General features: G+C 58.1%; 2 protein-coding genes across 10 annotated transcripts in view; both read left to right on the top strand.

The window, feature by feature from the left end:
- Positions 1–729, top strand: part of LOC109444937 (uncharacterized) — a 90722-nt gene extending 89993 nt beyond the window's left edge. The window contains exon 7 of the mRNA XM_074317703.1: positions 192–729. The gene's annotated coding sequence lies outside the window, so the exon portion shown is untranslated. The remainder of the gene's footprint in view (positions 1–191) is intronic.
- An 8306-nt stretch (positions 730–9035) lies between these two features.
- NTRK3 (neurotrophic receptor tyrosine kinase 3) overlaps positions 9036–12032 on the top strand; it is a 337252-nt gene continuing 334255 nt past the window's right edge. Inside the window, exons 1-2 of one of the 9 annotated variants that reach the window (XM_074317987.1) lie at positions 9036–9393; positions 9868–10455. In XM_074317987.1, the coding sequence (XP_074174088.1) occupies positions 10208–10455 (248 nt within the window). In that variant the 5' untranslated portion in view covers positions 9036–9393; positions 9868–10207. Of the gene's footprint in view, positions 9394–9511; positions 10456–12032 lie in introns of those variants that run through there. The other 8 variants (XM_074317986.1, XM_074317985.1, XM_019726720.2 and 5 more) reach the window with 8 other exon arrangements.

Here is a 12032-nt window from a genome sequence, read left to right as displayed (position 1 = left end):
GAGAATCATGAGAAGAAAAACATTGGACTGGCTAATTTCTAAGTCTTTTAAAATGTTAACATTCTATAATTATACAACCTGCTATATTATTATTATTATTGGTGTGTGTGTTGCTGGGGAGGTGGGTTCATGACAGACAGACCTTATAGAGAGACAATTTCATATCTTTTTTTTTCTTCCGAAAATCCCAGGACTGGAAGCTTCCAATGGGAGTCGAAAGGAAAGGAACTGGCTTCCTTGGCCAACAGGGACTGAAGAGAGAGAAAAATGGGAGTCCGGAAGTGGGGTTGATATTTCAGATGTTCTGTTTTGTAATTTTTGTACCGAGAACTAACAGATTAAAAGCACGGCTTCTCGCTCAGTCTGCCACAGGGAGTGGAGACCCCCAAGCACCCGTTACTAAGCAGCCTCATTTGCCGCCGGCCCCAGCTCTTGCCCTCACCACACACACCACCACCCAGGCCCCCTCGGGCCCTGCCTTCCTCCCACCTGCACACATGTGCACGCCCAGCACGCAGAATGCTCGCCCACCCGCCACCGCCCCCTTGCTCACCCGCACAGACCCCGCCCCCCATGGGCTGGGGTTCCTGCCACCCGCGTCACATCCACTCCTGCCCACCTCTCCTCGCCTCACTCATCTCTCTGTCACTGCCCACACCTCCCCCCAGGCTGAGTACTCACTTGTTCACCTCATGTAAGATCAAAAATAAACTCTCTCTGGAATCTGTTCAAAGGCTAATGTGCATCCTCTCTTAATTATTGATTCGTTTATTACAGACGCCCGGGTAGGACATTCAGTGCGGCCGCTGTGCCAAGGGCCTAGCTCTAGAATCCCTGCCCTTCTCCAGGAGGAAGCTGGGACAGGGATCTCCTCTTGGGAAGGGGAGATTGGGTGTTAGGCGAAACCCGCCCACAGGGCAGGCTGCAGAGTACCCTTTTCCTAACGCAGCGGCACTAACCCAGGTCCAGCCAGTGGTCACAACTGGGGTCTCCCCCGCCCCTTCCTTCTCTTCCCTGTTACAGGGGGAAAACAACCCTGGCAGAGGGCCGTTTGGATGCAAAAGGGCAGGGCTGTCCGTCTGCCCTGCAGAAGTGGCCGCCTCCCCTCTCCTCACTGCCTCCCTCGGGGGCAGTTTGATGTCAGAAGTGGCTGTGGTTAGGGTTTACAACCTGGCTGGGTGACCTGGGACCAGTGACTTAACCTCTCTGTTCAGTGTCCTCATCTGTGAAACAGGGCGATTGTGAGGAGGATTCCGTGGAGTTGTGTGTGGAAAGAGTGTAGAAATAAATACGCTGCACGCGGAAGTCAGTGCGTCGTGGCTGCAGTTGCCATCATCTCCGTCATCGTGCTCACCTTCATCTCTGAGCCCCAGGATTGTAGGAGACGGCCTGTGTGGGCCCGGGGTGAAGATCCCCTTTGAGATGTGGGTGCAGCCTCTGGAGGCCCCTGCTCCAGCTAAACAAGCGGCGGCACTGACCCCTGGGGCGGCCGTTCAGGAGAGGTCACGCCTTCAGGTGAGCGCTCTGGGGAAGGCCGCCCCGTCCCGGGCCCCTGGGAAAGGGTCACCGCCACCCAGCCATAAGGTGCGGGTCCAGGGGGCTCTTTCGTGGAGTCCTGAGGATGGTTGTAAAACTTGACACGAGGAAGAGGACATCCAAGGGGAAACCAAGTCCCCTCCTTTGGAGGGTCGTCTGGCTTCCGCCAGCTGGAGGACTTCCAGCTGTGTCTTCAACTGTGTGTCTTGCAGGTGTGTCCCCAGGCCACGTCTCGGGGTGCTCTTTCCCACACCGCACCCTCACCCCATAGCTGTGGCTCTGCGGGTCTGACCCAGCTTCCGCCTGGGCTCACAGTGCTGGTTCCCACCTTCCCGGAAGTCCCTGGGCTGGGCTTTTGTTCCCTCGGTTCCCAGGCAGTGCAGCTGGTGCTGTGGGCTGCGGAGGGGTGGAGGACGTGGCAGAAAGCCTGTGGGAGGGAGCTGTCTCTTAGTTCCAAAGGCGAGTGTGGATCCTCTTGCCCCCTCCCTGCAACACAGAGCTTCTCCCAGATTCCCACACTAGTGTCTCGGCAAATAAGGCTCATTTTTGGTGGTTTTTTTTTTTTTTTGAGGGGGGGTTGTGGGGGTGGTTTCCATTTGCTCTTGATACCTACTTCAGTTTGTGTGTATGTGCTGTTCCCAGTAACTGTCAGCACCAGAGGAAACTGGAGCAGATTTGGTGATTTCTTGCTTTGAGCCCCAGATCTGTTGGCAGCCTGCTCTCTAAGCCTGAGGACTTGGGGACACCGCCTCTCCAGCCCTCTAAGCTGTTGGAGGTCTGTGATGTTAAAAGAAACACAAGCCAGGATGGTTTCTAGCATGCAGGGAGGGCAGAGTTGGTGAGCACCCTAACGTGGCGGCTGAACCATCTGGTAAAGGGTGGGCCCCTAAGAAAGAGTAGAAAGAGAGAGGAAGAAGGGAAGGGATAGTTACTATATGCCAGACTCCGGGCTGGCGGCATTGTGCACGAGCTGTGATTGCATTCCCAAACTACCTCTCAAGGGGAATATCCATGAGCAGTATCCAGGAGCACGTGTTTCAGGTGAGATGGAGCGCCCAGGTTTCCAGCCAGTGGCTGCTGGCGCTGAGGTCTGAACTAGGTCTGCCTGGGGCTAACGCCTGTGCTTTCCTGGGCCCTCTGAAGAGAGAATGTAATTCATGGTGTGGCTGGAGGCTGCTGCCTTGGCGTTTCCCCTGCTTTGAAGTCGTCTGATGGCTGATAACTGTAGGCGGCTCAGCTATGAAAAGCTGATGGAGTGTGCAAAGGTCCTGGGGTCTGCTGTCTGGTGAGCCGGAAGCAGTGGCTGTCTTTTGTGCTGTGTTCAATGTTCACGAGACATTTTTCTGTGTAACGTCCCCCTTGATCGTTGGGATCATTGGACACCCCCTGCTGCCGAGGAGGAAGTGGAAGGTCAGAGAAGTTAAGTGACCTGCCCAAGGTGACACAGCCCAGTGTGTTGAGAGCAAATGAGTAAATTAACGGGGAGCTGGGTCTACAAGTCAACACCCTATGAGTCTGAGCCTGGGCAGGGGAAGGTGTGACGGGCTGCTTCGGTGACGAGCGGGTGGAGAGAAGGGCACTGGGGGAGGTGGCGAAGGCACAGGCAGAGGCTGGGAGCTGAGCACGAGTGGGCTGCACTGGCTGAGAAGGACGGGAGGGTGTAGTGGAGTGGGTCCCGGGAGATGGGGGAAGGGTTTGGCTTCCTGCAGGACACAGGCCTTGGCAATGGGGCTGCTGGGCCTGGGCTCAGCCCCCAGCCCCCCATGGGGAGGTGCGTGGGGAGGGCCTGGAGGTCTGGCCTTGCCCTGGAAGCTGCTGTTCCACCCTTCTCCTGACCTCAGAGCTGAGAACAGGAGCTGCCCTTCTCTCTGCTTCCAGAAGCCCCTTGAATTTGCCCTGCCAGGGACACGTGGGAGAGTTACAGGGACACTGTAACTCTGTGGTTCAGCTCAAAGCACCCCACTTTTGTCCCAGACTTCTCTTGTGGACACACATGGTGTTTCAGGCAGTGGAAGGGTTCCTCAGCTCGCCCCCAAATGTGTGGTGTCCACTCTGGGGTTGGCACTGAGGTAGGGCCGTGGGAGACTGTGGTGAGCAGCGCGATGTGTCCTGGCCGTCTTGGCGCTCACGGTCCGGGGACGGACCCTGAACCCTCATTTACAGAGTGCTGAACAGGTCAGCCATCTGTTTCGTTGTCAGTGCTATTTGAAGGGCAGGTGGGTCAGTCAGGGAAACAGGCAGGGGCCGTGTCCTCAGGGGACTTCCACGCAAGGAGCCGGTAGCAGGCGTCGGGAGGTGCCCAGCTGTCTCTGCACCGGTTGGTCTCAGCGGCCTCCTCTGCTACATGCAGGCCCGTGTTCCCCTGTCCTCTGGTGCGGCCCCAGGTAGCTGTCTGGGCATCGTGTGAAGTGAGGGGTGATGGGCGTTACTGTGGGGAGCTCCTCTGGGAAGGCTGTGTCCGTGAGGGAGGGTGGGTATGAGGGTGGCCCCATTCCCTGCCAGCCAATCGCCTTCTGGGTGCTCACAGCTCTGGCTCCCCAGAAGCCTGGTGGTTTTGATGCCTTGATTTTATTCGTTGAATCCAGCTATCTTTCCTAGACTCTGCTATCTGCAGGAGGAACCCCCCACATACTACTGCCACAGCCCAAGGGACCAGGGACCTTGTTGAATTCCCCACCTAGCCCAACTGCTCACAGCCATTGGTGACTCTGCAGTGGTGACCCCCTCCAGGGGGACCAAAGCCAGCCCCCCACCCAGAGCTGGCAAAGGGAGCAGGGGGGCCGGTGGGTTGCTTCTCAGAGGAGAGATGGACGCGCCTGCTCCCAGCTGTCTTTCCAAGGACCTGGGACTCAGACCCTCCTTGGCCACTAGTGACTCAGGGGCCTAGTAACTGAGCCCGAGAGCCTCTGTGGGCGGAGCTGCACCTGACACCCCAAAGCATGAACATGTCAGGGCCACTGCCCTGCACGTGGCAGACCAGCTTTAGGATGGCAGCGCGTTTGGCTGGTGGTGGACGACTGGTGCTCGGGTGACCTGGCTGGGGCCTGTGGGGCCTGTCCCGCCCTGTGGGGACCTCAGAAGTGCCACAATGAAGTTAACTGTGGCAGAATGCTTCCTATGGGTCCGGCCCTGTTCAAAGTGCCTCCCGGCATTATCTCACAATAACCTCGTGACTTAGATGCGGGTCAGTCCCAATTTTGCAGGTAAGGAAACTGAGGCACAGAGCATTACGTGCCTTGCCCAGGCCCAGACGCTACTGGGTGGTGAATTCAGCCCAGCAGGCCTGTTACGTGAAGCCATATTTAGTCCCATTATAGCTGCCCATGCCCTGTGTCCCCAAGTTCAGAGTACCTGAAACCTGCATGATTTAGAGTCACCCTTTGAAGGGGACATTGACAAACCTGAATGCGTTGCCATTGACCAGAGTAGGGAAAGATCAGAGAGCTGTGCTTTTGAAGTACAGGGAAGGAACAGGATATTTTACTCAGAGAAGAGGTGGGAGGTAGGCAGCCTTCTGACTGGCTTGTAGAAAAGAACCTGACTTTTCCCTGGGGTTCTGGGTGGCCGCACTCGTACCGAAGGTGGGGGCTTCAGGAAGCTGGCTTCGCTATTCCACACTGAAGCCCACACAGGAATACAGCTGTGTGAGGACACAGTGGGAGCCCTGGGTGGCCCGAGCTTCCTGCCCTGCAGGTGACCGAGCAGGATAGACTGGGCGCTTGGGGTGCTGTTGACGGGGTGTCTGCCTCAGGGGGGATTGTGGGTCTTGGGCCTTGGGAGTCCTTTCCAACCCAGAGCTTCTATGAATCTGTCATTTAGGGTAAGCAGAATAAGTGGGCCGCAGCACAGGGGAGGACCCCAGACCCCCCCACCCCAGACACTCCCAGAGGGCAGGACATCACTCTAGGTATCGCTCAGTGAACCTTCTTTAATGGACAGGAGTGAGACGCAAGGGGCTCTGACCCCCCCGACGGGCAGCGCCAGCCTCCTGGCACGTGTCTGTCTGAGATCTTGGTCCTGAGTTGGGGTCCCAAGCTCGCACCTGCTGTGGTTAGATTCTCCTGCTTTCTGGGACCCCCTTGGTGGTTGACTGTCCCTCTTCAAGGCTGGGCTTTCACTCTCGATGGATGGTCCTGGCTTCCTGGATACCGTTACCTGTTTTCGTCCTCCAGTCATGTCTTTTTCCCCCCTCATGTCTTGAGCCTGGGTCACCCAGGAAACAGGCCTGTTTCTCTGAATTTCGTCCAAGCCTGCCAGCTCCAGACAGCTCTTTGGACCAGCCAGCTCTTCAGAGCCCAGTTTTCCCTTTCTCTTCTCCTGTGCTCCCCCAGTCACTACCCAGCATCACAGCTCCTTTCCCAGCTAAGTGAGGGGACAGTGGGTCCCATTTCAGCTCACCCTGGAAAGTTGTACAGCAGAGCTCCTAGATTTAGCTGAACGCCGCAGGAGCAGGGCAGGGTGGGTGAATCCAAAATGCCTGGGGCCTGGCCTGTGTCCCAGTAGTGGCTGACTAGGGGTGTGGTTTCCTCGGGAAAGGGCTGTGGCTGCATCAGAAAGGCAGACAAGTGAGTGGCAGGCCAGCAGGGGTCTGCAGTGGGGGAGGCACTGGGCGGCCATGGCTCCAGGTTTGTACATCTTCTGCATCTCTACTCCCTGCTTTTCCAGGTGGCAAGGAATTTTGGCTTGGGGTACCTCATAAACTAATAGTCAAGGAGAAATCTCAGCTGGAACGGGCCCTTTGGGAGAGAGACGTGTTCAGTTTTCTGGGTGTCAGGAAGGTTGACCCACTGTGCTCTGGCAGGCAGCTCCCACTCTGGCCTGTCTGGTGGGAGACCACCTCCAAATGTTGGGACCGTTTCCGCCTTCTCCAAACCCCTGGTACTAGAAGGCGTCTGCTCAGTTGTAGAGGGTTTCTAAAGCTTTACTTTCTGTTCAAGAAACGTTGCCCATTCCTGCCTCTTACTCATCAGCAGGGGGTACACTGGTGAGTTTCCTCACTAAGACTGCAGCTGGCAGCAAAGGAGGTGGGGCTGGTTGTCCCCTCATGGGTGGGGTACTGAGCTGGGTCACGATCTCTATAGGACCCAGTGACGGCTGCAGGCTGGGAATCACGGTGGTGTAACAGGCATTCTCCATTGTCAACCAGGGCATTCTCACAGAGAAGACGAGACACCCCAAATGCTGCCCAAGAAAAGGGTGTCTGTGCGGGAGACTGTCTCCTGGCCTCTCTTGGAGGTTAAGCACCAGGGACGCATGAGTACCTTTCCCTGGGCAGGGTGGGCGCCTCTGGCGCTTGTCGTGAAAGCTCACAGGTTTGCTCTTGACAAGCTCCTTGCACCTGCGACCCCACACCACCGACCTCTCCTTTTTTCTTAACAGTCTCTCTGGCCAGGTCCATGTAGAATCAGACACTGTTCAGCTGGAAGGGGCTTTGAGAGCCATCTCAGCCCTTCCCCAACAGTGCCGTGCTTACGAGTCACCTGGGGAGCGTGTGAAAACGGACATTCTGGTTTGGTAGGTCCGAGGGGAGCCTCAGGCGCTGCTTTGCTAAGCAGCTTGCAGGTGGTGTAGACGCTGCTGGTCGGAAGGCCACGCTTTGGGCTGCGAGGTCCACCCGAGTCAATTTACAGATATGGAAGCCGAGGCCCAAAAGGCCGAAGTGATCAGCCTGTGGCCCAAAACCGAATGCTGCTCTCCCCGCTCCCAGGCCATTCTCTGCTGTAGCAAAGGCCTTCCTCCTAGTCAGCTGCCACTTCCTGCTGAGGCCCACAGCTCTAGCATAAACAGAACAGCCCATCGTAATCCCATTTGACCGGCAGGATGAAAGACCTCTTGTTCCATCAGGGCCCCTTGCTGCACAGCCTGCATTTTTACTATATCCAAAGGGGTTTTTTAAGGTTTTTATTTGTTCTGACTATGAGACACCTGTCATTTGTTCTGTCTATAAGACACCTCTCTTTCTCCGCTGGAAAATGTTCTCTTTCTCAAAAATCGTGTGCTGGGCATTTCGGAGACAAAACCGTTTCAATTGCAGGCTAGAGACCTGATGCTGGGCTAACCCCACTTTTCCTGCCCAGCTTGTTGGCAGCTCCCCTGGAATGGTCTGAGGAAGGTTTCCTGTGTTTCTCTGCTGCCACCTGCCACCTTCTGAGAGAGGCCAAGCTAGAACTTTGACTATGCCTCAGTTTCCCTGACTCTCAAACATTCGAGAGCCAGTCCCAGAATGGCCCTAGAAGTGGCAGGGAGAGTCCCAATAGCTAAGGGTATCTGGATTGGCCTAGGGCCAGTAAGAACTGGTTTGAGAGTCTAAGGAGGTTTCCACTCTCTGTCCCCTCCTGCTGGTAGGAGGGCAAAATGCCAGTCTGGGGACAACGCCATACTGGCAATGGGGTACAAGTCTCACCCAGGCCAAAGAAAGGCGGAATGTAAGGGGGAATCAGGGAAAACTGCCTTTTATAGACATGTTCTTTCCTTTTTTTCTTTTCTTCCAAGTTTACTCACAGCAACAGTGCCACTCGCAGGCAGGCGCCTGGCCTGTCTGTGGTTGTGCCTGGGGTAGGCGAGTGGCACCCGCGTACTGCTTCCCCCATCTTCCCTGCAAGTTGCATGACCTGCTTCGGAATCCACGGGGGTGGGGCGGGGGCGGGGGAGAACCCTTTCAGAAGCTGGCTGCAGTTGAATCCCCCGTCTTTGCTTCCTCACCGCCTGCCCTCACCCAAGTGCCGGGAGCAGAGCCCTGCTTTCTTCTGCGTGTGAATGAATGCTGTAGTGTGTGTGCCGTGCGGACTTCCCTAACCCTTTCTTCTCCTTTCCCACAGCCAATGCTCTTCTCAGCAAACAGCTCACACTTGGCATTTTGACGTTTTATTTATTTATTTATTTATTTATTTATTTATTTATTTATTTAAAATCCCTACCAAGGTAAAAAGCGGGGCTCCCCCCCCCCACCTTCCCTTGCTCTCCCACTGGCATCTGAGCTCGACTCCAAGACTGGCTGCACCTGCTTTGCGCCCCTACCAGGAAGGGGTGCTTGGGTGGGAGGGTAGGAGGGATTCTGCGCCCCCTGAATCTGGTGAAAGCAGCCCGCCCACCCCCTCACCCGGCAGCCAGCGCAGCGCACCCGACAGCCGAGCCCCAGAAGCCAGACTCTGACGGGGCCGGCCTGCTGCTTGCCAAAAAATGCCCCTTGCATCTCAATTTTCCTGGCCGTTTCTCTCGCTTGCACGGCTCGCCCCCGGCCACCTCGGCTCTCCAGCGCAGCCCTTTCGGTGCTTGTTCCTTCCTTACCCACTCCCTGCGTGCTCAAGGCCAACGCAAAACCTACCTTTAAGCAGGCGCAGGGGGAGCGGGCGTACCTACCCCTCCGTGCCCCGCATTCCCCTCCCAGCCGAGCCCTGCTCCCACACTCTCGATTACGGAAACGAGTGTCATTTAGACGGGGAACCACGCGTCCGCAGCCCCAGTACCCGACTCTGGGTGCCCGTCCGGGGTTCCTGTGCGCTCCCGGATGCCCTGTCGCCGTCAGCTAGACTGTGCCCCCCACCCAGGCTCGGTAGCACTCCCCGGTCACCTCGGCCGCCTTCATGTCCCTTCCTCCCACGGTCCTGATTGCAGCAAAACCGGGCAGCGCGAGGGCCAAAAAGTGGAAAGGAGAGCGCCTTTCCGCGTGGCGCAGCCAGCTCGCCAACTCCCCCACCCCTGTCCAGATCCTCGCAATCCCAACTGCAACTTTTTCCCTTCGGTCTCGGTTTCCCCTGGGCTGCGGCGAGCGGGTGCCTGGTCGCGAGGCGTGGAGCAGGCGGGAGGGCGCGCGGCCGCGGGTGGCGGTGCAGGCGAGAGCCGCGAGCCTGCGAGTGGGTGGGTGGGTGGGGAGGGAGGAGGGGAGAGGACGGGCGGGGAGAGGGAGGGAGGGGGAGATTCCGCTCTCCTGCCGCTCCCAGCCTGGGCGGCAGGGCGGGGGGAGGAGGCCGCAAGTGGGGAGGGGAGGAGGGAGGGGAGAGGGAGGGCGCCGAGGAAGACGCTCTGAGAACCCGTGCGTTTCGTAAGGCTCGGAACACTTGTACATTTCTGCAGGCGCGCAGCGAGCCATTCGCGGCTGCTGCAGCTCCGACTGCGCCTTCCTCCTCCTCCTCCCCCCAGGCTTCAGGCGTGTGTATGTGTGAATGCATGTGAGTGTGTGTGTTTTGCAGGTGTGTCGGTTTTAATTCTGCCCAGTAGGTGGGACTTGGTGACTTTAGCACCATTTCCCTCCCCTCCCCTTTTTTTTCTTTTTTCTTTCTTTCTTTTTTTTTTTTTTTTTGCCTCCCCACTGTCTGTTGCAACCCTGCAAAGTCTGGGAGTCGCTGAGCACGGCTCGCTTCCCGAGCCCCAGGACCCGGCGAGCCGGCGAGTGCCGAGCCGGCCACCATGCCAGGCAGACCGCGCCACTAGGCGCTCCCCGCGGCTCCTACCCGGCGGCCGGCGGCAGCAGCAGCGGCAGCAGCGGCCGCGATGGTTTCAGAGGCTGAAGAATTTTGCATCTGATCGCACGGCGTTTCAAAGGCAGAGGCCCCCCCTCCCCCTTTCCCCCTCCCTCGCCGTCTTTGTTTCCTTCCCCCCCAGCACTCCCCACTCCCCCCACCCCACCCCCCTCGCCTTTCCTCCTCCTCTTTTTTAGAAGCAGCGATCGGAGATGGATGTCTCTCTTTGCCCAGCCAAGTGTAGTTTCTGGCGGATTTTCTTGCTGGGAAGCGTTTGGCTTGACTATGTGGGCTCCGTGCTGGCTTGCCCTGCAAATTGTGTCTGCAGCAAGACTGAGATCAATTGCCGGCGGCCGGACGATGGGAACCTCTTCCCCCTCCTGGAAGGGCAGGAATCAGGGAACAGCACTGGGAGCGCCAGCATCAACATCACGGATATCTCCAGGAATATCACTTCCATGTAAGTCAGGCGGCCGCTCCCCGCCCGCCCGCCTCCCCCGGCTCCGCAGCTCCCTCTCGCCCGCCTGCAGCCGGGAGCCGGCCTTGCGCCCACCCCAGCTCGCCGCCCGCCGGCTGCGCGTCAGGCTCGCTCTGGCTCGGGAGATGCTCCGGCTGCGTCTCCAGGTGCCTCCGGCCCTGGCGAGGCGTGATGGGGAGCTGCGTCTGTGCCTCTCCCGGGAGAGGACCCCCGCCGGCGAGGGCACGCGGGCCCAGCTCCCCGCCCCCGCCCCCACCCGCCATGTCTCGTTTGGAGGGTGCCAACCCAGTTCTTTGCCCCCCACGAAATAGCAACAGTTTGGCCACGCTCAAGTGGAAAAAAGTAGACGAGGTTCGAGCCCCTGGCAGCCGAGGCAGCCACAGTGGCGGCGGCGCTTAGCTGGGAAGGGAAGGTGACAGATAGGGACGGATCGCTACCCGGCCACGACCCAGACGGTTAACTGTTTCCTTTTGGAAACAGCAAAACACGCTGACAAGTAAACAAGTTGGGAGCTGGCTGCTGCGGCGAGACTTTGAACATGTCGAGGCTGTCTGTCATGGACGCCCACCCCTTCCCTTCCTTTCCCTCTTGCGCCCTCTCCAACCCCATTTTGGGCATTTCCGAGGCGTCCTCCCCCTTCCTACCCCCCATCTGTATCTGGGCGCCTACAGATTGCGTCCCTGTTTGGGCTTGGAGAACTGCTCCGGAATTCCCAGTCAGGATGGTGAAGGGCGGAGAGGCTTGCGTGGTTTGCAGACGGGGGTTCTGATATGATTGTGCACAGCGGTTTATTTGGAAAATTGAACTCTTAACTGGCGTTTGCATGGTTCTGCCCCGCACCAGTGAAACCTGTGGTGGCCAGCGCTTTTCTGGTTATTTTTCCTGGTCGGGGAAGGGGCCAGAAGCATGGGCGGGGAGGAAGAAGAGCTTGGGGTCCAGGGAGCCTGCCCGTCTTTTTTCCCACTGACCTCTGCCAGGTGACCCCCTCCCTTCCTGCCATCCAGGGAAGGGTGGAGATGACACTGGGATGGTTCAGGGCATAGCTCTTGCTTACCTCCCCCAAGGTCCCCACCCCTTGGAGACTCTTGAAATGGGTGGGATGCTGGCAGGGTTTGACTGGAATCCTAGCTGGGGTCCGAAGAGGGCGTTTGAGCTGACTCCAGAGGGGTGAATCTGCCACTGGCGCTCCTGTCCCTCATGCCTGCCCTCCCTTTGCCTCAGCCCAAGCGAGATGGGGCTGCAAAGCCGGGAGGAATTGCAGCCCTGCTCTCTGAGTCCGTCAGCCCTCTTGGCTTAGTGGAGACTGTGCTAGCTAGCATTCTTGCAGCCAACAATCTGAGGGGAGTGTACGGCCCGGGAGATGGCCCTGACTGCTGGCCTAGGAGACAGGCTTCACCCATATCTTGGCTCTGCCATTCACCCCTCACTGCTTTCCACCCTGCTGGCTGGAGATGACCAGATAAACAGCCTGGGGGGGCAGGAGAAACAGGATGGCCCCAACTGTGCCCCTCCTGCCCTGCAGGCCACAGCATTCCAGCATCCCGGAGGATGCACGGAGG

The sequence above is a fragment of the Rhinolophus sinicus genome, linkage group LG13, assembly GCF_036562045.2.
Source record: "Rhinolophus sinicus isolate RSC01 linkage group LG13, ASM3656204v1, whole genome shotgun sequence".
Lineage (NCBI taxonomy): Eukaryota > Metazoa > Chordata > Mammalia > Chiroptera > Rhinolophidae > Rhinolophus > Rhinolophus sinicus.
This window is presented reverse-complemented; position numbering and strand designations above follow the sequence as displayed.